A 26,502-nucleotide genomic window follows, 5' to 3' on the forward strand; every position below is an offset into this window, starting at 1 on the left:
ATTAAGCAACCCACCTGCCAAGATGATTGTGTAAGAGAAATAGGAATAAGGACTCGACTTGTGATTTCATTGGTATGGGAAGTTCCCAGTGAAAAACTCCTTCAACCAATATAAATATATGTTCTCTACTTATAGTCTTAGACCAGTGACCTCAAACTGTGGCAAGTGAAGGATGAAATGACTGAGGAAAAAAAAGTTCAATCTTCCAAGCATATCAATTTACTAAGCAATGCATGCCATTTGCCAAACAAATCAGGACAAGGCCTCTTCCCCAGCTTAGGGCCAGACCCCAAATGCCAGCAGAGAAAGATTTATACGTTAAAAACAATCAATTAATTAAAAGGAAACAATACAACGTTAAGTAATTTGATTTTTAATTGCAGGAAAGATAAGGGACTTTCCAAGTTGGGAAGGGGAGTGAATAGATGCGATTCTCTGAAATCAGGAAAGGAGGGGTCCCATTATCCCCCAAGTGTCTATAACAAAGGAACATGGAAACAATAACTGATTGATCAGTTCGGGACCAGTTTTCAGATAAAATATATGGGTTGCTTAAAATGTACAACTGTGAGAAAACTCCTTGCATCAATCTTTGAATCTGACTGAGTTTTTGGCCAGCATAATCTAGGTCCTTGGTAAATGATCTCTAAACAGGTAGAGTTAGTAGTTTCTCAGTCATGCAGGGCCAGGTTCAAAATAATACAATAAGATTGTCTCCCAGTTCCCACAATTGAATAAAGTTTTCTCACAGGACAGAAACTGGACTAGATCCATAACTGAATAGAAGGGAACTGAGCTAGCTCTAGAATTAAGTCATGAGACAGAGTCAGTGTGGTTCACTCAATTTCCACAACTAACCACTTGTTGTCCTAGTCCTCTCAATTTCCTCAAAACTCAGAAATAGGATCCTTTCAACCATACGTAAGAATCTCCATGGGCCACTTATTGACTGAGAAAACTACACATTTACACATACTTATACATATACACATGTGTGGGTATGTGCATATAATGACAATCAGGTAGGAACCACATTTTAATCTGGTTTGGATCACACTCAGAAATGTTGTGGTCCACATACCATCTGAAGAACATGTGCTTGATACTGCTGGTCATAAAGAGTCACCTAGAGAACTAAGAGGTTAAGTGACTTGCTCAGGGTCGATATAGCTATTATGTGTCAGAAGCAGGATTTGAAATCTGAATCTTCAAGACCAGGTTTCGATTGACTACACCACACCTTCTTTGCTCATTATAAAAAAAAAATTATCTTTGGAAATTTAGTCTATGTATCTTAGTGCTAGACTACCCAAATTCATTTGCTGTAGCATTTCTCATGGAATCTGTTTGCCCCAGGCATTTCTCTATTGGGCAATAGTGCTTCCTCTAGTTGGCCAGGAATCCCACCCTGTGTTCCAAAGAGCGTAAGATGTCCCATAAAGGATGAAAAGCCCGATATGCAGTGTGCATGCCACATTTCATGGATTCGGTACTAACTGATGTTTTCTAAGCCATGAGAAAGACTGATTTGTGCCCTTGATCATGCTGTAAGATCTGACTTTTTCTAAAAGAATCCCTTTCTCTATCCCCCTCTCACACACTATGGGTGAGGTCAAAAAACTATTCTTTCCCAACATTATCTATTAATAAGAAATTTCTGCCCTTTTCCCAACTGGAATAGTAGTAGTTTTATACCTCTATTCTAATCACTCTCCAGAGAAATTTTAGGAGAGTAGCATTAATAAGAAATTTTGAGCTCTGCGAGTTTGCAGTGGGATGAAAACTAATCTACATTTCATAGCCACTGAGGCACAGAAACTAGAATAAAAAAGGAATTTCAAAATCACCTAGTCTAACACCAACATTTTACCGACTTTATAAGGAAACTAAGAATCAGTGATATAACCAGTCTTACACAGCTTTACCAAGATCAGCTTAGAAGGACATCTGGTACCCTAGGCACCTGGATTTGATTCTGGACTATTTAACAACTTTATCAATGCCTTCGATAAAGGGACAGATGACATACTTATCAAATATACTAATTATGCAAAAATGGGAGGAATAGCTGTCATATTAGATGACAGAAAATGACATTAACCCATCTAGAAATCCCAATTGCTCCTTATCTTTGAATCCCATGTTTAAATAGCCTATAGCCCCTTTTGGGACTAATGATTACTACTTGTCACGTTTGATAGATTCAGGGGTGGGTATCCTGCGGCTTCAAGGCCAAATGTGGCCCTCTAGGTCCTCAAGCGTGGCTCTTTGACTGAATCCAAAAAACAAATAGCTCTGCACTTGAGGACCTAGAGGGCCACATGTGGCCTGGAGGCAGCAGGTTCCCCACCCCAGTCATTATACCTTCATATTCTTTTCTTCTCCACCATGCTAGGCTCTAAATACTTCTCAGAATATCTTGCTGCTAGTAAGCATTCCCCTACCCCAAAACAGACACAATTAGTGGAGATTTGTACTCTCCAAAAGAGACATAGAGATGAAACCCTGGGATTTCTGACCCGGGCTGACCCAATGTTGATCAGAGAGCTGCAATATTTACACGAAAAAGTGGATGATGGGGGTAGTGGTTATGTCTTTCCCAAGAGCACTCACTTGCCCTGGCATACCAGCCCAAAGACTGTTCCCTAATTTTTCTTGTACATAGGCTACTTTGTTTTATATGCTATTTCTTCAAAATGCTGAAAAAAATTCAAATTCAGTTCTTCAATTTGACAAATATTTAATAGATGCCTACTATGTGCAAGTAGTCTCTAGGAACAAAAATACAAACATCAAACAGTCCTTGTCCTCAAGAAGCTTCCCTGCTTCTGAGCATTTCAGACACTATAGATGATTACCACTCTTCTTCAGGGCAAAACTTGCATCTCTTCTATTTGCCAGGCACATGCATTCTGATCCGTCCTTCTCTGAAACTGAAAACAAGGAAGGGGAGACCATGTTCCTTCCTACTGTTGACACAAGTGGATCATATCTTGTCTTAGTGTTATTGAGCTATCTTGTGTATAATGAATTCTTTTGTGCGAGATTCTTAAGCATCAAGAAACACAAAGAACTACTGCCTAAGCAACATTGTGAACGTTAGATCAGAAATGAAAGTTACTCCAATGGATCCCAAAAATACAGCTATTCTTTCCCTTGGTGTAGATCATACCTTTCTATGCCTTTCCATATGCTCAATTTTTATCCATGTCCTTTTATAGTTCCCCAGAAAGGATCCAACCAGTTAGAGACCCTTCTATAAATTATTACAGTAATTTGACTGGTCATTATTGACTTGCCATATGACTGGCCCCCCTCATTTTCCAATCCTTTATTTCCTCAGTGGTAAAAGTGTTCCCAGGCAACTATTGAAGACTCTAAGTTACAAAACTTGTGTGAATCTCCACCAGTAAAAGAAGTTTCCATGGAGGTATTCCTTCAGCCAATAGAATCACAGGTCCATTTCCAAGATCTTTTACACCATTTATCAACATTGAAAATATACTACAGTCTTACTTGTGCTGACCATGCATCTATCCCTTACCCTTTGGGTCACTTGCAACTTTGATTCCTTGGAGGCTATGGTATTCCACAATTTGCAATCAGACATTATTACTAGGAAAATGTTCAATTAAAAACATGTGTCTTTTTTCAGGGAACAAGTTTGGATCATGAAAAAACTGACTCCATCTACCCTTTTCCTCCTATTCAAATCTGAGTCAAACCCATGTCCATCTGCAGTGGTTGTCCCAGATGTCCCTACTAATGTAATAACTCAGTGGACTAGCCATCTAGGTAGAGAATAGTACCCTCATTTTACAAGAAGAGAAAGTTGAAACTCAGAGAATTGATTTGCCCAAAATCACATGAGTAGTTAACAGCAGCACCAGTATTAAAACCCAGGACTTCTAGCTTCAAATGCAATGTTCTTTTCACAACATCCAACTATCTACCTCCATTTTGATTTGACAGTTATTTCAGAAACTCTATTAATTAAAACAAAGGCCAGTGGGTCAATTTAGCAATTATTCCACTGTAAGGGAGAGCAATCAGGCAGTGAGAAACAGGTGCCAATAAAGCTCTTAGTGGTTAGATCACATTCAGCTGAAAATAGAGGACATTTTCGTTGGCGCTGCTCCAACTTTTCATCTGGGATTAATTACTCTCCAGGAGTAGTCTATCTGGCACAACAAAACAATTTTCACTTATCAACTGTAAGAGATTAACAAAAGTCACAATATCACTGGAATGAAACACCAGGCTATAATTTATGCTATCAATAATGGAGTACATAGGACTTTTTTGTTTCTTTCCTTCTATTAATAGAAAATATTTTCCCTTTTAAAAATGTGAATGGACTAGGGCTTTGACAGAATTTTTAGTCTTTACATTCTACATCTGAGAAATTTTTTCAGTGTTTTGTCTCTACATGTTAAGTCTCCCAGTGCAATGCTCTAATCACTTCACACCCCAGCTCTAAAACCTTTAAAAGATTCCCTCTCCTACCAAATAAAGCTCTCATTCCCAGGCCCTGCACAAGTCAGCTCCAATCTTTTTTTCTTGCCTTATTTTATCCTGTTCCTTGTTCACATATTCTACACTGCTCTGAAATATAAATTACCTTCATTCTTTGAATATATTCTGTCCTCTCTAAGTTGGCTAGCACCATTGTCTTTCCAACTTATATGCTAAAACATTGATGATGGTGGTGGTGGCGGTGACATTAACCAATATTCATTTAGGATTTCAAGCTTTTCAAAGTGCTTTATGTATAATTAATTCATTCAATCCACACAGCAATCCTATGAGGTTAAGTGCTATGATTATGATGAAGAAACAAACTGAGAGGTTGTGACTGCCCAGTGTCACATAACTAAGACAGGTCTGAGGCAATATTCAAACTCAAGTGTTCCTGGGTATAGGTCCTATAGTCTATCCACTATGCTACTGCCAACGGACAGTTGTGATTGGTCCAGGATCATCTGAGAAAGTAAAGGTGAGGCAGATAAATTGCTCAAGAAAATCTCTCATTAGTTGATGCTGTATATGATTTCTTCCTTAGCTTTACCTCGTCAACTCCAGGCTATTCTCCACTGTAATATACTTTATATCTGACTGTACTGGACCAGTGAATTTTTTGACAAGGGTTGACATGAGCTTGACCCCAGTAAAGCATCTCAGATCAAGGCTTTAATCACATATTTTGCCCGCTGTTTGCTACCTACTTGTATGACCTTTGGAAAGTCACAAAATCTTTGAGCCTGTTTCCTTGTCTATAAAATGATGGTGTTAGATTAGAAAACTTCTAATAATTCACCAAGTTCTAAAGTCTATTGTTATTTAAATAATGTGAATAGACAATAAAAGAATCATAGAATTTGAGACTTGGAGGGGACTTCAGCAGCCATCAAGTCAAACTCACACACAAAAGGCATAATATGACATAATATGAGAGAAAGTTTTAATATGGGGGTTAGGAGAAAGGATACAAGGATGTCTTCTGCATGAAAGAGGAAGGATAACTTCACACCTAAATTTGAAGAGCAATTTTTTTTGTTGTTTTCTCCAAGGCAGGACTTAATACTCTTTGCCTCTTCTCTCTGATAGTTCACTGGTGTTTGCAAACAACATGTTCTGTGCCCAGCTCTTAAAGATATAAAGACATAAAGAAAATAGTCCATGCCCATAAGGAGCCTCCATTTTGTCATGAGATACAACATGTTCACATATATAAAAAATTAATAAGCAGTAGTCAAATACCAAGTAGTCTGGGAGGTAGGTCACCAGCAGTTATGAAGATGGTACATTGAACAGGGTTTTAGAGGAAATGGGAGATTCCAGGCTTCATGTATGGCCAGTGTAAAGGCACAGATATTAGAGATATAGTCCTCTTTGCCCCTTAATGCTCTTTCTGAGTAGTCCTCCAAGAACATTGTTGGGGTTAATTCTGGGTTTCCGGAGCTAACTTCCTACAGTGGTGACTACAGATTCCCATTCCTGTATTCAGGGCTCCATTTACATGGGAGCATAGAACAGATTCCTCCTGAATCCTATTGCACTCTGGTTTTAGTTGTTGCTTCATTTTACTATGAATAACATGTACATGAGTATTTCAATATAATCAATAGTATCAGATCATTCCTAGGAAAAGTCTGATCAAAGACTTTAACTTAATTTTCTAGAATCTAGTCATCCCTCCTTCCCCATTTATTTTGTGCTAATAATAGCATTAGTTCAAGTTCACCACCAAAAGGATTATGACAAAGTAATGTTAGACTCCTCATGCTAATTGAATCTGAATTTGCAATTCAGTCCTTATGCTGATGCAGTAATTGATTTCAACAAATAGACTTCTCCAAAAGAAATTACAGAAATTAATTTATTTCCATGACCTTGAAACAGCTCAAAAAGGGAAAACTGTCTATGTAAAACCCCAGCTCTGAACAACCTATTATATCACTTATAAAAGAACAGCAATAGCTTTCAGTCTTCAAACATAAGCTCACCTGCTTAATATGGTTTATGTGATATCCTTCATGAAGACAGAGATCGAGTACGCAACTGTTCAAAGTCTCTCTCCAATTCTAGGACTCTTGGGACATTACTAAAGTGCATTTTGGAACCTTCTGTAGCAAGTAAAGAAAGGTCACCAAAAAAAGAAAGAAAACCAAATCAGCAATTCTTGACATTTTTTCCCCTTTTGGTATCTCACGATCTCCTTGGCAGTCTTGTCAAAATAGCTTTTTAAAAAACAACCACAATTTCACAGATGTCAGGTTAAAAACCCCTGCTCTAAACTAATAGAATAACTTTATTTGGCATCAGTGAGAGGAATAATTCCAAACCTAGAAACCTAACCATATTTTATCCTGGAAAAAGTTTAAAGCAACAGCCTAGATGAAGGTGATTATTTTCCATAGAAGGAAAACTCACTAATAATGGCTTTCAGTTTCACTCATAAAAGCTGCTAATTCAATAGATTAAACCATATTTTATTTATGACAACAGCCCAAATTGCAATAGTCTTGCTCGCTTTCATAGTCAGTGTCTAATTAGATCTTATTTGTAAAAGCACTTAGCACAGTGCCTGGCAGATGGTAGGCACTTAATAAATGTTTTTTTTTTTCCCTCCCTACCTCCCACCCCTCACTGACCCCGTTACTCTGAATACAAAGATAAAGACTAAGCTCTAGAAGCCTTCCCCCATCTTTGAGGTAATTGAACACCCGACATTGTGAAGGTAATTTTAATCTCTTCTCGCCCTTGCATCTAAACTTCTAGATATTACATATAGGTTCTCAAAACGCACCCTCAGGGCCATGGAACAGACTCTCAGAACAACAGGTTAGCAAAGCAACTGCTGTTGTCTCATCATAGCTTTAATCCTTCCTGGAAACATTGATCCCTTGTTACATGGAGATAGTACCTAACATACCACACACTGTGCCTACAGGAAAAAGATAAAGACATGCTATTCCCCAGCTGCTTCGATACTGAATAACAACCTAGAGAAAAGACAAAATCACATAACCAAGTCATGGAAATTTCTTGAGACAGAAAGGCAAAGGAGTGGTTCTCTTCTGCTCCAGAGGCTCAGAGAGGTTTTACTCTTGCTCTGTGAACAATCCAGAGCATAAAAAGACAGAATATTGGTCCATTCTAATTGAATTTACAGGCACTGGTAGATTTTTTTATGTTCCCTCAGAGAACATTGGGTTCTTTTCACACAACGTAATATCAATGCAATACCACTTAATCAGGAATGGTTTGTCACTGTCCACCACCTCAATACTGACTCAACCAGCCTCACCATCATTGCTACCCAGGATGCCAACTGTTGTCTGATCAAAAGGGCTAAAACTAGAAAGTATAATCTATATACTCACTACACCTATTATAATTACCATACCATCATTCTTTGAATAATCTGTAATCTGGTTTCCCTTCTCTCCATAAACTATTCTCTCAAAGTCAGCATATATTTTTTTTTTGTTAAGTCTGGTGACCTTACCTTAGTCTTCAGCCTCTTTGATGTTTTGGCAGTTTATGACATTAAACATCCCTCTCCATTTTGTCTGAATGTTTTATCTTCCTTTGACTCCTATGATGCTGCTGTCTCCTAGTTCTCCTCCTGGAAGTTTAACTGTTCCCTTTTAGTCCCTTTCTCTGGTTCATCTTCTTTCTCCCACCTCTAAGAAATAGTTATCCACCAAGTCTTTGACCTCAGCTTTCTTTGCTCCCCATATTTTGTGCTTTGACATGCTCAGTACAGAGGTGTGAACTCACACTTCCGCACTGATGCCACGATCCCACTTTCTCCTTTCTGCTCATTGAAGACTTCACTGTGTTGGATTTTTCCCCTCAAGTCCAAGTCTAGGTGGCACCTCCTCCAAACTAAAAAGATATTCTTTCTTTCCAAGTTCCAGTTCTCTTCTCCCCCCTCTCCCCATCTCTCCTACATCTCCCCACCTTCTCTCTCTCTCTCTCTCTCTCTCTCTCTCTCTCTCTCTCTCTCTCTCTCTCTCTCTCCCTCCCTCCACCCCCCCTCTCAATTGTTAAGCTATATTAAAAGACTGTTGTTTTTCACCTTTGTATCCTTAGCCCTTAGTAAAGTCTGGTTCCTAATATATATTGGTGGTTTAGTCTACAACTAAAGTGGCCTGATGATAAATGTTATCAGGGACAACTAATATTGATGCTAACACCTTTAACACTTCATTTGATCAACTCTTTAACTTAGTGTTCATGATCCCCCACAATCCGGTCAAAATCTACCTTTTTAGCCCTATCTTCCACACCAATCTTCAATATAAATGTTCCAAATAAATGAAAATCTATTTGTTATATTTCAAACATGTTTTATACTTTCCAGCTTTTCTGATTTTTCTTGTGTCTTTCCACATTCATTCAATGCCCTCCCTGCTTCATCATCCTGTCCAAATTTGTATTATTCAAGGCCTAACTCTAGACCTTAGCCTTCCTCAAGCTTTCCTAGTCCACTGCAGCATTCAATGATATCGTCTTCATTTAAATTCATAGCACTTACTGTCTAACACCTCTCATTTCCTGCACCATTTCTAGACAGCGTTTATAATGACATCATGGAACAGACAAAGGAATGCTGCCTTGAAGTCTGGCAGAATTTAATTTAAATCCTTGTTCTGATATTATACTGTGTGTAAACATGGTTAATTAATTTACTTTACCTCAATGAGCCTCAGTTTCTTCATTTCTAAAATGGGAATTATAAGGTTTATAGTATCTACCTCATAAGTCTGGCATGAAGAAAAGGCAGTATAAATATTAAACCACCATCAGGATATTACAGAACTTTTTATTTTTATACTTGAGCAGTGGTGTCAAACTCAAATAGAATCAGATCCCTATGGGCTATTAACTGACTTAGAAAATCACAAATTAAGAATATCTATTTTGCATTGTATTTTTATTTATTTTCTTCAGACATTCCCCAATTACATTTTTATCTGATTCAGGCCACACTTAAGTGTTTTTGTTGCCTGCTCAGCTTGAGGGTTTTGAGCTTGACATTTATGGACTAGAGTATAAGCTCTTGAAGATAGATATTATACTTACACATCTTCAGATCTTCAAAGTGCCTTGAAAATGGAAGATTTAGCCCAAAAGTGGTATGTTCTCTCTCACTAGAAATCTTCAAGCAATAGCTACATGACCAGTTATTGAGGATGCTAAAACAGGGAACTTTGTGACAGAAATAGGTTAGAATACATGGATTTATTTCCATCTCTGAGATTTGGGGATAAAATCTGTAGAACAAGTAGAATGTATACTCCTTGACAGAAGGGATGGTTTAGCTTTTGTCTTTGCATCCCCAGAGCCTTTCACATAGTAGATTCTTTTTTTTTTTTTTTTTGGAGAGAGGAAGGCAGGGTAATTTGGGTTAAGTGACTTGCCCAAGGTTACACAGCTAGTAAGTGTGTCAAGTGTATGAGGTCACATTTGAACTCAGGTCCTCCTGACTCCAGGGCCTGTGCTCTACCCACTGTGCCACCTAGCTGTCCCCACATAGTAGAATCTTAACAAATGTTGAGTTGAGTTGACCTATCTCAAAGGGTCTCAAATGAAATGATGTATGTAAGTTCATTAAAGGCTAACATTTATATATTGTCTTAAAATTCTCATTTGCCTTTAAGTCCCAAAAGTATTGAAGAAAAAGGAAAATGGTCTATATGTACAAAAAAAGCTTATAGCAATTCTTTTCATGATAGCCCAAAATTGGAAACTAATGGAGTGTCCTCCTGTTTGGGGAATGTCTAAACAAAGAAGAGTATACAAATGCAATGGCATGTTATCATGCCATAAGAAATGATAAAATGGACAATTTCAGAAGATACCAGGAAGACCTCTATAAGGTTGTGCAAAGTAAGCAAAAGTAGGAGAAAAATTTATGTAATAACAAAAGCATTATAGAAAAATACAACTTTGAAAGACTTTAGGATTCTGGCCAATGTAATGCTAAACCACTGATCCAAAAGGCTGAAGGTGAAGGCCTCCAAAGATATAGTTTGGGCATGGCCAATATAAATATTTATTTTTCTGGACAGCATGTTTATGACTCTTTTGTTTGGGGGAAGGAGGTAGTGGGAGTGACAGATTACAATGCATATAAAATAAATAAAATATTGAAAAATAAAATTAAAAAACTCTCACTAGCAAATTCCTTTAAAAGTGTATGAACATTTTAATTAGTTTGATTCAGTTTGCAATTTTTTGGCACATATATATACAAATCTTATAGCCCGTTATCCAATATGCAAATAAATAAATGCAAATGAATTTGTTTCTAGATATAAAGGCATGTACCACTGAGGCAAATGTATGGATTTGTTTTTTATTTGATAAAAATACACTTTAGCAAATGATATTTTCTCATCATTAGTTATAAGAAAGGGGAAACGCCCCAATATTTAAGTAGATAACTTCCTACCTAACTTTCACATACTCTACTACCCCCACCACCATCACCACCACTACTTCCCAATTTTTATTCTCTCATCAGATTTCTAGCTGCCTCATATTTTGTATTAATCCCCTAGAAACAGCAACTATGCTGCTCCATTCTTCAAACCTTTCTTTCCCCTCTCACCTCTATTAAAGTTCATTTGTCTTATCATAGAGGTGTTGCTTTCTAAGCTAATATCTAGGTAATCTGATAAACAAATTCAAATCAACAAATTATTCATCTCTTGCCATGTGAACAGTACTGTGATAGCTCATTACTTGAATTAATTGATTCATTATTCAACAGATATCTAAGCATCTACTATATGTATTGCTTTGTATTTGGACACTGGGGAAAAAATGTATAAGCCACAGTCTCTGTCCTCAGGGTAAAGATGACATAAATATAAAGGAAACTATAATATTATTAGTGCAATTAGTGCAAAAGACTTGTATGAAGCATTAAGAGATCAAAGGAAGAGAAATCACTTCCATCTTGGGGGATCAAGAATGGCCCCTCTCTTTGCTCGCATGAGTCATTGACTTAATGCCTTACCTCACTGGTAGCATATGTTAATTTTTAAAGTAGTCTTCTATGTTACTCAAAAAAATAAGTTTAATTGTTGGAGTTTAATGCATCAGGGTGTATCTTATCAGAGTATCTACAATATGTAGATGATCTATTTGAGCACAAGCAGACTTTAAAGTGGTCTCCAAAAAACTCCAATATGATACCGCCATCCTGCTTTCTTACAAGCCTAACCATAGCCAGTATTTTTGTGACTCAGCTGATACAATCTACAGAGAAGTCTTTCCTCTTTAACATAAATCAAAAAAATTGTGAGGAGGCCAGCTGAGGTTGGGTTAGCTGAGACGGTGCTGCTAAAATGCTGGCCATGACTTAGACCTACCCTACAGTGCTTGCAAATGGCTTTTCTGTCCTTGCTTTTTCTCAAGTGTGAAATGAGTCCTGCTTCACTAACTCTAGAGTCTCTTTAGCAGTCAGTTTCTATTGGTATGAGGGAAGGGTTAGGTTATGAAAAAAAACATCCTTTCTACTTATGTTGTTGCTTTTTTATGCTATGGGAATGATTAGGAAAAAAATTAGTGGCACATACTATTTGGTACAGGGTCAGCTTTCCCTATAGCCTTCCTCTCACCAAGGAAAAAACTATAATCTATTCTCCCACACAGGTGGTACTCAAGCACAATGGCTAACTAGAATTCCTGCAGTCATTCTCTATGTCATTCCTTATTAGTACCAGTCTACATGTTAGAAATGTTTCTGCTCTTAATTTTAAAATGACTGAAAGCATCTCAGGTTTGGAAGATAGCCTAGAATAGGTAATAGGGGGAATAAATTTGAAGAGGAAGCTGAAATGATAAATTATCATGAATAATAATATCATCTCTATTAATGTTGGGAACATATGATCATAGAATCATAGATCTGGAGCTAGAAGGAATCTTCAAAGCTAGCATGTCCAACTCATAGCAGTGATTTATATGATACATTCTCCCTGCCTAAAAATACTTCTTGTGCAAACATCTATACCCTTGATTGCACTTGAAAGTGTTATTTTGGGATAAAAAAGATGCTACTTTTTGAATTAAAGCATTGTGTCCAGAGAGTCTCTACCAAAACAGAACTCTATCACCTGAGAGATCAACCTGAGACATGCTATACCAGGGGTGGAGAACCTGCGGCCTCAAGGCCACATGTAGCCTTCTAGGTCCTTGGGTATGGCCTTTTGACAGAGTCCAAGTTTTACATATCCTTTTATTGAGGATTTATTTATCTATTCTGTGAAGTTTGGATTCAGTCAAAGAGCCACATCTACAGCCCTAGAGGGCCACATGTGGTCTTGAGGCCACAGGTTCCCCACCCCTGTGCTATAGCAATGTCGATCAACCATAAAGTGAACACCCTGATGAGAAAGTATGATCTGGGGTCTCTGAGTAAACCAATTTCTTGACAGCTTAAGCACAGAGGTATCTATTGGAGGCTGCAGTGTGGAAGTGAAAGCAACCTCCCCCCAAAAAATCATACACATAAAAAGAAAAATACTGTAATTGGAGAAGTGTCAAATTATATGATTTAGTGAAACCTAAAGCAACAAGAGTCGGGTTGTTTGTTTTCTGTGTGGTAGAGGTCTTAGAAATTAAAAAAAGATCACATTAGTCTCTCCCTTAAAACTACTTCCTTAAGATGATTGCATGGTTTATTCTGCGATTTGATCCTTTAATCAAATTGCAATCAAGTTAAGCCAATCTCTTTAATTCCTGGTGCTACAGAAAAAAGGACAGATCTCCATGGACAAGGACTACAAAAATGTCATTAAATTTCAGTCCTGGCTTGACTCCTGATATGAAGAATCTTTTTTTCATTTAACCAAATGTGGGGTTCAAGTGAATGAAGAGTCTTTTGAAAGTCATAGAAATCCAACATTGCTGAGAACTTTTGTTGGATTTCATCACTTTAATTATTGTTAAATGTATTTATAGAGAAGAGGTTAGAATTTATTCTAATAAATAATCTTCTCAACTGATATTTATACATTATTGTATTATTGTGCATATATTATGTCATTGTGTATGTAATATTGTTATACATACAACTGAGGCATACATATTATTGAATACTATAAGCAATTTATACTATTGGTTGGCATCTCCACATTCATTAGTCCCAGAAATACAGAGAGTAATGATGGCACCAAAACATTACTGCAGTCAGGGCAGGCAGAGAATTGATGGAAGGGAAAGGGAACAGTAGTAAAGCCAAGGTCTCAGATGCCAGTTCAGGATCTCAGGAATGGGTGAGTTGACTATAGGCTAAAATAAGGAATTACTCAATGCAATTTCAAGCATCTGTGATTTTACTAATGTGGATACAGCTTCCTTAGTGTTAGAACCATAAGTCTAGAGCCGGAAGGGACCTCAGAGGCCAACTAGTCTAATGTTATTTTTAAAATGAAGAAACTAAGGCCCACATAAGTTAAGTCACTTGCCCAGACTCACATAGGGACTTCCCATCAGAGGTGGAAATTGAACCCAGTTCATCTATCTCCAGAGTGTTTAGACCTTAGGAAATAGTCATGAGTCACTGTCACCAAAACATTTCCACATGGTTTCCAACCCTATAGTGATGAACCTCCTTTCTTAGATAAACTGGTCCTTGGATATCAGAAAGACTTTCCTAGAAAAATTTTAAATTAAAGAAACAGCTTTAGAAGCCAAGTGAGAACTAGGCAATAGGTCAGATAAGAAGAGAAAAGCCAGAGAAAGTTTCAAGGTAAAGGAAATGAAATCTGAAACTTTGACAAAGTTGATCTGGTTTCCTGAGGTAAGTAGTAGATAACCCTCTACGGGAAATCTGTCTGGGCCAACACAGCACCAGATCTTTCCAGTCATTACTGCTGATAGCCAGTCAAGAGCTAAGTGATCTTGACCATTTGGATTCAGTGCATTAACTTTGAAGTGAATGCAGGTCTCAAAGTGCAAATGAAGCACTCTAACTCTGGAAGTAAACATCTAGCCATTGCCCCAATATTATTAAAAAGAGGACTAGAATAGTAATAGTTGATTTTAGAAACAGCTTAGAAATCAGTAGAGGGGAAGCACAATTGCAACTCTAAATCTCAAACTTGACCAATATGCTGGATATTGAATTAAGAAAATGCAACAGAATCATAAAAAATAAAGGGATGAAAATAGTTTTCTAGGGAAAAATAAATTATAACACTCTCTACTCCATCATCACACGGCAGTGTATATTCTTTGGCCCTTCTCATTCCACGTTTGGATCAATGAGTTGAAAATTGGCCATATTTTAAAAGTTTACAAGCTATTCTCAAATTGTACTATATTTTACTCACTTCACACACAACCATTTTTTCTGGCCTCTAATCATGAGGAGGTGGCTGACAAAATAATAGTTTCATATGTACAAAAATATTTATAACAGCATTTTGTGGTAGCAAAGATCTAAAAACAAAATAGGTGTCCATTGGGGAGTGACTAAAGAAACTGTAACACATGACTGCAATGGACAGTTACTGTGCTATAAGAAATTATAAATATGATGAAAAAAGAGAAGCGTGGAAAGACTTCCATGAACTGATGTAAAGTGGAGTAAAATGACCGATATATGATCACAACAGTATATAATGGAAGGAACAACCACCACAACAGAGTCAAAATTGAATGTTGCAAAATTATAAAGAACAAGCTTGCTCCCAAAGAGATATGAGAAGACATCTCACCCCACTCCTTTGTAAAGGTATGAATAGGTCCATAAGTATGGAATATTGTATATAATATCAGAAGTTTTTTATATATAGTCATTTGGTTTTGCTTATTTTTTTTTTGCTTCTCTTCTACCTCCTCTTAAAAAACGAAGATAGGACCTGGGGCCCATGAACATTTTAAAAAATATTTTGATAACTGTATTTCAATAGAATTGGTTTCTTTTGTAATTCTATGTATTTTATGTATTTAAAAACATTATTCCAAGGAATCCATAGGTTTAACCAGACTGCCAAAGAGATAGATGTCACAAAAATATGTTTAAGAACCTCTATTCCAAGGGATGACTCTCTGGGAAAGAGAGGGAAGGGATACATATGGAAATCTAGGTGCTTTAAAAACCAAAATATCAATAAAAACTGTTTTAAAAAATAATAGCCAATATCAATGGAGACTGTGCTTAAGGGAATATTTACCTGACTAATCTTTTGCTTGTCTTTCTTCTGCACCTACAGTTAGAATATCTCCTTCTATTGCAAACTTCTTTATAGCCATGGATGTGCTAATTGTAGAAAACTTAAAATGGAAGCATTCACTTCTGCCCCAGTAGGCCAGGAAAGCTAAAATTAGCTAGATGTCAGTTTTAATTTCTTACCTAAGAGAAGCAAAAGGTCTTTGGGAAGTTTTCTCATGATCATGAAAATTTCTGACCAAGCCTGTTGTGCTGATAATGATAGAACTAGGTTTACAAAACCCTTGACAAATATTATTTCACTTTTTCCTCACAACAATCCTGAGAGGTAGGTGCTAGTACTAGTCACATTGAACAGTTAAGGAAAATGAGGCAAACAGATTAAACTATTTGCCTAGGTTCACATAGCTAGTTAGTGTCTAATGATGGATCGGAACTCAAATAGTCCTGATTCTAGGTCTGGTGGTCTCTCCACTGCACCACCATTCTTTAATATATTGAATATTCAACCTATATGTTAGTGAAGCTCTTGGAATTTAGGGATTACAAGCATCTTTTATTCCTTACTTACATTAGATGAAATGAAAAAGCTACATATTTGGAAATGTCATTTCCAAGGCCACTTACCCTTGTAGAATGCTGGGAAAACCCTTTGCCCTTCTTTTATTGATGGATAGGTACAAAAAAAGAACACAAGAAAAACTCGTTCTTCTTCCCATAAAAACAAATGCTGTCAAATTACTATATTAGTAATGTAACCCTAATCAAAGTAATCCCAACGCTCAGATAAATGTTGCTTGCAAAATTCTCCTAAGCCTAAAATATCCAGAAGTCCTCTTATTCTATTTGGTGTTTTAAAAAAAGAAAAGTTCCTCTCAGATGCTATGACTGATATATTTATAGGATACATCAATTTTCAGCTATTAGGTGTTATAGAGCTTTTGTATTCATTCCAAGTACACCATTTCAAATGAAATCCTAGAAATTTTGCCGGATTGAGCCATGAGACCACAATAATATTTGTGAAGACCTGCTGTTACATTGCTTTCTTCAGTTTTTGGAAACACCAGGTGCTAACTTACTAATTAGAGATAAGCCGGAGGCTGCCACTAAAAATAATTAACCAGAGCCTAAAGTCATCCTTTCGAAATCATTGCATTTGTTCAGCCTTCAGAGCTTAGCATTACTCATTCAAATGACAACTGCTAGTGATAGTTTGCTATGAATTTAAAATGCCATTGAATTAGAGCAGGAGTGGGGAACCTGCAGCCTCAAGGCCACATGTGTCCCCCTAGGTCCTCTGGTGTGGCTCTTTGAATCCAAACTTCCAAGGGCTGCACTTGAGGACCTAGAGGGCCACATGTGGCCTTGAGGCCACAGGTTCTCCATCCCAGCATTAGGGAATATCTGGTCAATTAGATGAGATGGCAGGAAACAGGCACTTTCCAGCAGGAGCTATTTTTTATTTTTTTCTACCCCTAGCTATTCCTAAAATTGAAAGTTAATAGAATCAAGAAAGTCACAGGACTAAACAAGTCAGAATTCATAGCCAGAGCTATTCTCCACAGAACTTATAACTATCATCGTCTGAGATTAACATCCCTGGATCAAGACAAGGGACATTAACTCTGCAGGACACTCACTCTCTTATGATCTAAGTCATGGAACTTCACTTAGACTAGAGAGAAAACAGAGAATCAGAAAAAGAAAAGGCATAAAGGGAGCAAAGGCATCTACAAGGAGTGCAAGGAAAGGAGAAATAAAAGAACAAAAGAAAGTGATGTTGACAGCCTTAGGAAACCTAGTGGGCAATGGAAGGAATGGGCAAGCATCACGTCCAGACAGGGAAGAGAGACAGAAGAAGGCTTCTAGGTTTGGGGTTTCTTACTCACATATCTGGATTTTAGCAAATACTATTATTCCAGCTCTCAGTGGACATTGTCAAACCATGAATAACAAAAAGAATGGAATGGAATAAGCTATTGCCACTTTAGAATGCAGACGTTAGTCTACTCGTAAGAATTCTCCAGATTCAAAAGAAGTGGTGGGAGAGAGAAGCTGGATGTGGAGAGAGAATTCTCATTGTCTCATAAACACCACAAAAAGTTGTGATCGGTAGTAGTTGGGGAGATAATATAGAAGGTAGAAGTCTAGAACTTTTTACCTCAACAGCATTTAAAGGCATACAAAAGCTACAACACTGCTACACACAGATATCTTATACATGCTTGTGCCATGAGGATGTACTGTTTGCCATTTCCCAAGCCATGTCTCACATTTTTCCATCTCTAGGTCTTCATATCATTCCCTGTAATTAGAATGCCTCTATTACCCTTGTTCATTGTTGAAATCCTATCCTACCCTGTAAGGACCAACTTGACTTGTTTCCTTTAAAAAGTCTTCTTTAACTTGCCCAGTTTAAAGTGCCACCTACCCTCCCTCTGAATTTTCACAGCACTTTGTTTCATACTTTTTATGCATTTGAGGTGCTTTATAATATATTTACTTTTGTTCATGTCTTACCTCTCCCACTAAAGTATAAACTCAGTTGAGGCAGGAGCAGACTTTTGTACCACCCCAAACACCTAGTACACTTCCTTTCACATAGAGTGCCCTAAATAAATTGTTATTGCATGGATGGATCAATTAATCACTCCTTTAGAGGAAGAGGTAATTAATTCTCTTTTACAACTGTTTTGCTGAATGAAAGAAACTGGAACAATTATTTAAAACTGATTAAAAGTTTTCCATTCTTAAAAAATAAGCAAAAAAGTTGTCTAATGATCATTGTGTATCTCCATTTAAGTTCTATGTGGAGGACTTACTGTGGCACAAGAGTGACTTTGGGTTCTTGAAAGTTATCTCAGTGAAGCATAAATTCTGCCAAGCTAGAAGTGTCATGGCATAGAAATGATGGGGGAAAAAAGATGTACGTTTGTCATCCAAGAACTAGCCTTGCTATATTCAAAGAGACCTATCACCAGATGACTAGCCAATAAATGCCAAACTTTTGACCATAGTAATTCTGGAACATGACAAAATGCTCTTTGTGTGAATGGAGTCAGTACCCCCAGCAATGAAATTATTTTTCTATTGAAGTATATAAGAACTGTTAACAAAGCTAACACTATAAAATCACCATGCCTCCTATAACATAAATGTGTTTCAAATTGGAAACCTTCAGACTAATCACCATAATACCTTCAAGTCAGAAGTTAGAGTAGTTTATATCCTTTATACCTTATTATTGGCTTTTTAAAAAAAAAATATATATATATATATATATGTGTGTGTGTGTGTGTGTGTGTGTGTGTGTGTGTGTGTGTGTGTGTCTGTAATGGCAAACAAAATGGGACTTTTCACTGTTCTTTGGTTTGAATGGGGTTGGTACAGTGGGATCATTTTTGTCCTGGAATGTTTCTCAGCACTAAGATAATAAGGGTCATTGAATTGTATATGATGTGGTGCTGGTGATTGGAGCTTTCCCACACTGATTTCTCACACTCTAAATGGTGAGCCTCAAGTGCCCCAGGGCCCTGAGACAGGTATACAAGATCTGAGGTTGGCGTTTGACTTTTGGGGGTACACTTATTGACCAGACTCTGGGCAAGTCCTTGAACCTGCTCCCTCAGCTTTGTAAACCAGATAGATAGATGTTGGTGCTTTATAACTATGAATTGTGATTTGAATCAGACAAGGTCTGTCTGTTGATGTTTGTAATTTCTGTTTGTATTTGCAAGTTCAGGAGGCTGATCTTTTCCCCTTGAACTAAGTAAATGATATATGTATGTTTGATTAAACTGAGATTGTTAACCCCTTAAAGCTGGCTTTCTTTAGAAAAGCAGATCAAAAAATCTGTGTTGGCAGTCCTCTGTGTGCTGGTGGTTGTTGGTCTTACACAGCCATAGTAGCTGCCAGCTAAATTGTTGCTATAATGTCCCATACACTTTCCAATTCCACTGCAGTAGACTAATTCATATCCCAAACTCTTTTCATCTAGACTACTGGATTATTTTACTACTTCTCATCAGTTAAAGGGTAATATCTTCCTGACTAAAATTCTTATTTCCTATCTCCTCTCCAAGTCATCCTTCATACTGCTGTCAGAGCAACATTCCTAAGGCACTACTCTGATCAAATCATCCTGCTACTCAAATACTATTGATGTCTCCTCATTGCCTACTGAATAAAATATAAACTCCTGATTCTGGCATCCAGTGTCATCCACAATCTGGCTTCAACTTTCCTTTGCAGAATCATCTCATGCTACACCCTTTCATATACTTTACAATCCAACCAAACTGAATGACTGACTCTTAATATTTTAATCCCTCCTTTCCATGCCTTTGCTTAAACTATCTTCCATGCCTATAATAAACCTCCCTAGCTTTTCTCCAATTGTTGAAGTCTCTACTTCAAATCAAATCAAGGACCAACTCAGATGTCATCATCTTCCATGAAGTCTTCCTTGATCCTTCTTCATCAGAAACAGATACCTTCTTCCTCAAATTTCTGGTAGTCTATTATCAAAACCTCTCTTTTGCCTCCACACTATTCTACCTGAGAGTTATTTGTGTATAAATCTTAACTGTTCTATTAGACTATAAACTTCATTAAAGTGGTGCCTATGTTGTCTCTCTACATCACCAGTGGTCCAGTGATTTGTATATATTAGGCACTCAATAAATTTTTTTGAAGTTTTATTAAACTATAATCATGTCTATAAAATCAAACATGCTAAGGCCATAAAAGAAGCCTACATACACAATTTAAGTTATTTAAACAAAGGCACTTTAAAAATTTAATAAATTGCCAAATCAGGATAAGATTATGCAATGATCTGGGTCCATTGCTACTCTCATTAAAAATAATCTTGAAGATCCTGATTAATCTAGCATGGCACAAGGTTAACATTCTTTAACAGTTTCTTGTATTCCTTAAAAGTGCTGAGTGAAAAAAATGCTATGAACAGAGAATTTCAATGAAGAATCCATGTTTGGAAGTCCAAGTATGTGTAAGAGAAAATACAGATGGTAGAAAGTTAGAGAGGAAGCAAAATGATTTACAAAATGATTAAAAGATGCTACTAATACTTAGGATCTCTTTTTCTCCAAGTTCCACACCTCATGCTTCTATAATCATTGTTCTAGAGGAAGAGGAACAGGCAGTTGCAAAAGTGCAAGGTAAATACTTCAGGGTCTCTCCACAGGATTACAGATGCAAAAAAAATTTCAAGATGTTACTACCCACTTTGGTACCTGAAAGAACCCTCTCAATGGCAGTTACACGTTAAAATAATAATAATAGATAGCTAACCATAGTGTTTTAATAATATATAATATTTAATAATAAATAATTAACCATAGTATTTTAATGTTTGCAAAGTGCCTCATAAACATTTTCTCATTTGATTCCCACAACAACACTGGGAAGTAGATGCTATGATTGTTCTCATTTTACAGACAAGCAAACTGAGGCTGAGGGGTTAATTAGCTTACTTGAGGTAACACAGCATATAGTCTGTGAGATGTAAAGGAAAAAAAGAGGAAAGAGATAGATAAGCTTAGGGCAGTAGATAAAAGAATAAAAATTAAGTGGTTCTCCCCTCCCCTGTACTCCATATCAGCCAAGAAACTAGATCTAACTTGTTAGTCCTTGAATTTCACCTTTTGTCCTCACAAGGTCAAAGGATGCTTCATTCAATTTTTGAAATGTTTTCTTAGCGATGCATCAAGTTAAGAAAAGGAAAACATCTTATAAATCACTCTTCCTTGGCTACAAAACTGATTAATGGTCTTAAAGTCCCTTACAAGTCTCTGGTAGCAGCCATGGCTATTGTTTTAAAGCAAAAACAAAAACAAAAAATAAGGGAATGAAATTATAAGAGGAAATTATAATTATAAGAGAAAATGAAATTATAAGTACAGGTAAATATTATGTGAGGGCAGAAAATATACAAAGAAATAGCTTACCTAACCTAAGATTAAACCCCCAAATTTAGGACTTTTTTTTCACAAATTCCTATTTGTAAATTAATATCATTAAAGGGGCACATGTCTTCCTTTGTAGGCTTTAAGACTTAAAATAGTCAAAGTAATTAATTTTAGCCAGTAGAGAATGAATAAAAAGTTCCCAAACAAAAGATAAAAATTAGATACAGTAATATAGTATAACACCTCCATGAAGTATAATACAATTTAAATACCTCCCGCTGGAGGGAAGAGAAAAGATGCACATTGAATGTAAACATTTCCAAAATTTATCCATAATGCAGGTTAAAACTACAAATGATCATCATTCAGGAATGTTGCAGAAGCATTTCCTGCTTTGGATGAGAGGTTGAACTACATGACATCAAAGGGGCACATGGCACATGTAGTCTATGAATATAATTTTAATTCAAATTTATGCAAAATAGTTTCTAACCTCCTACATACTGGACATCATTTTCCCATCTGATTTAATTTTTTTTAAATATAACAAAACTTAGGATCTTAGACAGAAAGGACATCAGCGATCATCTAGTCCAACCTCCTCGTTTTATAGATAGGGAAACTTGCACCAATTCGTCTGCCAAAGGACACATAGGTGATAAGGGCAGAGTCAAATTTTGAAGCCAAATCTTCTGACTTCAAATACATTGTCTTTCCACTTCACTACATGGCCTCCAAGGTCTACATATATGGAGAATCATGTCTAAAACCTTCTGCTTCCCAGTATGCATTCAGAAAAGAAAATACTTTGCGGTTTTTCTATAAGGAAAAAATTGTCTTCCTTTGAAACAAAAATATTCAAATACATTTTGCTGAAATTCCCCACTCTTATTACCACCCCCTCACAGCACACACAATTGGGGGCCCTGGTGAGACATACAAAATTTTCCAAAAGATGATTTTCCAAAATGTTAGGAACCAGAGAAAATGGAATTATAATGAATATTAGATTACCATCTTGGAGAGAATCATCAAGGCTTCCTTTTCTGAAATAATGATTCATATTTTCACCAGCAAACCTTTCATCAAAATAATCCTGACCAAACCAGGGCTCTCTTCCATTTATAAAATGTGCCTTGATATTAAATCATTTTGAATAGAGGATAGCCAAAGATCCCAAAGCTTTTGCATAATACATTCTTATGCTAATATGTGAAATCTCTCATATTTTAGAGAACTGTTTATTTACTGTGAAACTAGTTCTCAGCCTGTGCCTTTGCATTGGAATAACCTTTTCCAAATCTTACTCTTGAATTCTTGGAAGTAGATTAATGGAGTTTGGGGACCCAAACTGTAATCCTTTTAGTGTTAAAATAGGAGAAATGTCACCCTCAACCAAAATGTCTTCATAAAATTGCATATGGTTTCTTTGGGCCCAATCATTAGCATTTATAAGTATTTATATGCCTGGAAAGGGGGGTGACTACTAAGCTTCCAGAACAGTGCTACAGAACCAGAGAGCTGGCACAGAGCCCACCATTTCTCTCCTAGGGCTTTGACTCTAACTGAAAATGTATACTTCTGTCATGTCTTGTTCCTAGGCTAGGGAAAAAATTATCCTGTTTCGTCAGCACACCCTGGGGGAGCAACACTCCAGAGATTTCACAGCAAATTTGGCTTTGAGAAATAGGTCTAATTTACTAAGTGCAGTGACCCTATCCTCAACTTGGCTGACTGGGGAGACAACATCTTAGATGCACACTTAGATGCCACTGTGAGTCATGAAGTATGTAAGAGGAGGCATGAATAAGAGAGCTTCAATTTAGAGCGGAAACTGGAGGGAGCAGGGTCCAGATGGCAAGCTCAGAACAAACTCGTGGGAAAGGAAAGCTATATTACTTACCTGTAGCACTTTGGTTAAGTTGTTAAAAAGGGCTTGGCCAGCACTAACTTTGTATTTGATGCCTCTGACTGTACCATTTTTGCTTAAAATGTTGACTCGTCTTGTACCAAATCCTTTCTCAGTGGTAGCCCTTGCTAACACAAGCAAATTATCTTGGTCATTTTCATTTTCATCCCCCTCTGATCCTAAATGGCCATTTTGCTGTCCTTCTCCTTCGCTTGGTCCACTATTGGGATCTGTCCCACAGCTACTGGCACATTCAGAATCCAGTGAGTCTGAAGGTTCTCCATCCTCGTAAACCTCCTTTAGGATTCTCCCACTGTGAGATGAAGCAATCCGAAATCGGACTTTCCGCTGCCTGTCACCTTCAGACTTCATCTCACTTCTAAACATGGTCCCATCTGCCCAAATGAACAAACAAGTTTACATCATTCTGGTTTCAGTTGGTATTATACCTGCCAGCTTGTCACGCTTACAACAATATCCGGGCTCGTTTCGAGGGATGGCAGGTCACATATGGAGTAATCCTGTCAAGGAAAGAGGACTCCCCAGAATGGACAGCACATCTCTGCAATGAATAATGAATGTAAGGGTGTGTGCTATGGTTACCTTTAAACTAAAAACTGCAAAGTGATCCCATCCATTAAATATTGAACAGGCATGCTTTGACTTGAACAGTGCACACATGAGTAAGAGGGCATGCAATGAAACAGAAAATAAGTGTAAAATAGGAAAATGAACTTAGCATGTTTGAAGCAAATAGTGGTAGAGGGAATATCTCTTTCAATGTCCGTTGACTAGAGGAGCCAGAGAGAAGATACTGATTCAGAAAGAAATGTAGATGTGTCAAGTGTCAAGAATCATGCTCTCCACACCAAGGTGATGTAATTTATCAGAAAACAAAGATGCATTTTTTTTCTCTTCCATGCCCCTTTTCCAGGGTAAACCTAATAGGCCAGTGTATACAATATAATTATCTCATACAGTAAAACTATGTAAATTAATTCCCTTACACTACTATTAACGCAAATGTGTTGCTTTCTTATTAGTATGTCTTCTAGTTAGCATAAGCTCAGTTCCCAGAAGATAGCATTGGGTTCAATCCCAGCTAACTAGAGGAATATTCCTTAGGTTGTGTAGAGTAAAAGCTTTTCTGTCGATGCTATACCAGCCCACAGGTTGGAGAACATTGTCTACTCTACCAAGCAAACAGCTTTGGAGTACAAATGGAGCAATAAGAAAGGAAAGGGAAATCCATCTAAGCAGCCCAATCAGCACAATCAATCCTGGCAATCAATGGGACAATGGATATTGCATCAATTGCCTACCCCATCAACTTGTACATTATAGTTTTCCTTATGCATAGACTCTTTCAAAGGCCCGGATGTTCGTTAGAAGCCTGCCACTTAATTCTCCTTAGTAATATCCTAACTGACCCCTCATTAATTTCTAGCTATTGAGAATGTGGGTGTGGTGCAGAGGATAGAGGCATTAACATGCCCCTTCTCCCACTTAACCTTGACTGGAACAATAGGTCTAAGAAAAGGACATAGGAATGGGTGGTATGATCATATTAATGTGATAGTTTCCTGTTGTTAATAGCATTTGACATCCTTTATTTTTCAGAATTCATCTTTCCTGTAAAAGGAAGCAGCACTCCCAATGGCACTTACATCTGGCATAGAGGTTGGCACGCAGAAGGTACAATTCTGCCTCTATCGATCAAGAAAATTGAACAGCAAACTATAGAAACTGCAGCAAGAGAGAAGGTAATTACATAAGCCCCAACTTGAGTGGAAGCACAAAAGGAAAGATATAAGGGTACATGAGATTTGTCCCTCTCACTCTCTTCTGTCTTTCCCCTTTCTTCCATCTTTTCCCAGTGAATAAAGCTAGTGGTAACAGCCATGTGGCTGCTCTTCTGGCAGGCAAAACAGCAGCACTTTTCTGACCCCCTACCCCAGCTCCTGCCATATTTATTCTCCTCTCTCTTTCAGTGGCCTCATGTCATGATCTTATTGGGCTGCCCAAGAGAAATGGCCTAATTCTGTCATTTTGGCAGAGAGGACTTGGAATCAGGACTCCTACTTTAAATATTGCCTTTGATACTAGCCATGTAACCCTGGGCAAGTCTTCTCTGAGTCTCAAAATCCTCATTGGTAAAGTGGGGACAATGATATTTATATGCCCTTCTTCACAGGGCTGTTTTCAAGTCATCCTCATTATTCTATCTACAGGAAATTATAGTGGCCTGTGACTTTAGGGTTATTGTCAAGAATAATAAAATCATTTCTGACAGATTTCCACATTTGTGCTTAAATACAAATTTTCCAGGAAGTCCATACACTAACGTCTTCATATATTTTTCATTTTCTCTTGAGAAAAGAAAAATTGTCCTGATTTAGTGCACTGCAACAAGCCAAATATATACACTAGCATCCACCAATTACAGATACCAAGAGTTGTGACTGTGGATGGGGAAGTCCATTTTACCATCCAGTTCCTCCCCAGAACAGTGTTGCTAATTAACCCTACTCAGGTGCTACCTCCTCAAAGAGGCCTTCCCTGATTTCCCCAACATAGAAGTGATCCCTGTCTGATTTCTCCTAGAACATTGTATCTCTATTTTTTATTTATCCCATTAAATCTTATGTGGTAGTTATTTATGTATATGTTTTATTTCCCCTATTAAAGTGTTTTGGGATTTTGTTTTGTTTTATGAAGTTCACAGATCCTTTAAATCTACTCTTCAACCCTATGGTAATCCATAAACCCTAAGTTAAGAACCTCTGCTTTAATAGACGGTCACCATCTGGCCCTTTCCACTGGCCTCCTTCTCTCTGACCTATTCAGTTGGCCAGAAGTATGCCAATGTTAGCCCATTTCTGGGTACTTTAGGGGGTGTGGTCAGAATCTTCTTCGAAACATAGCTAATGAGGCTTCACCAAAGCATTTATTTTTGTTAG

At 37.3% G+C, this 26,502-nt stretch overlaps 1 protein-coding gene across 1 annotated transcript in view; it reads right to left on the reverse strand.

Annotated features, from left to right (window-relative positions):
* Positions 1 to 23,941, reverse strand: part of GRXCR1 (glutaredoxin and cysteine rich domain containing 1) — a 119,247-nt gene extending 95,306 nt beyond the window's left edge. The window contains exon 1 of the mRNA XM_036762410.1: positions 23,537 to 23,941. Coding sequence (XP_036618305.1) covers positions 23,537 to 23,929 — 393 coding nt within the window. The 5' untranslated portion in view covers positions 23,930 to 23,941. The remainder of the gene's footprint in view (positions 1 to 23,536) is intronic.
* Positions 23,942 to 26,502: the final 2,561 nt, after the last annotated feature.

This window comes from Trichosurus vulpecula, chromosome 6 (assembly GCF_011100635.1).
Source record: "Trichosurus vulpecula isolate mTriVul1 chromosome 6, mTriVul1.pri, whole genome shotgun sequence".
In the NCBI taxonomy this organism is placed as follows: Eukaryota; Metazoa; Chordata; class Mammalia; order Diprotodontia; family Phalangeridae; genus Trichosurus; species Trichosurus vulpecula.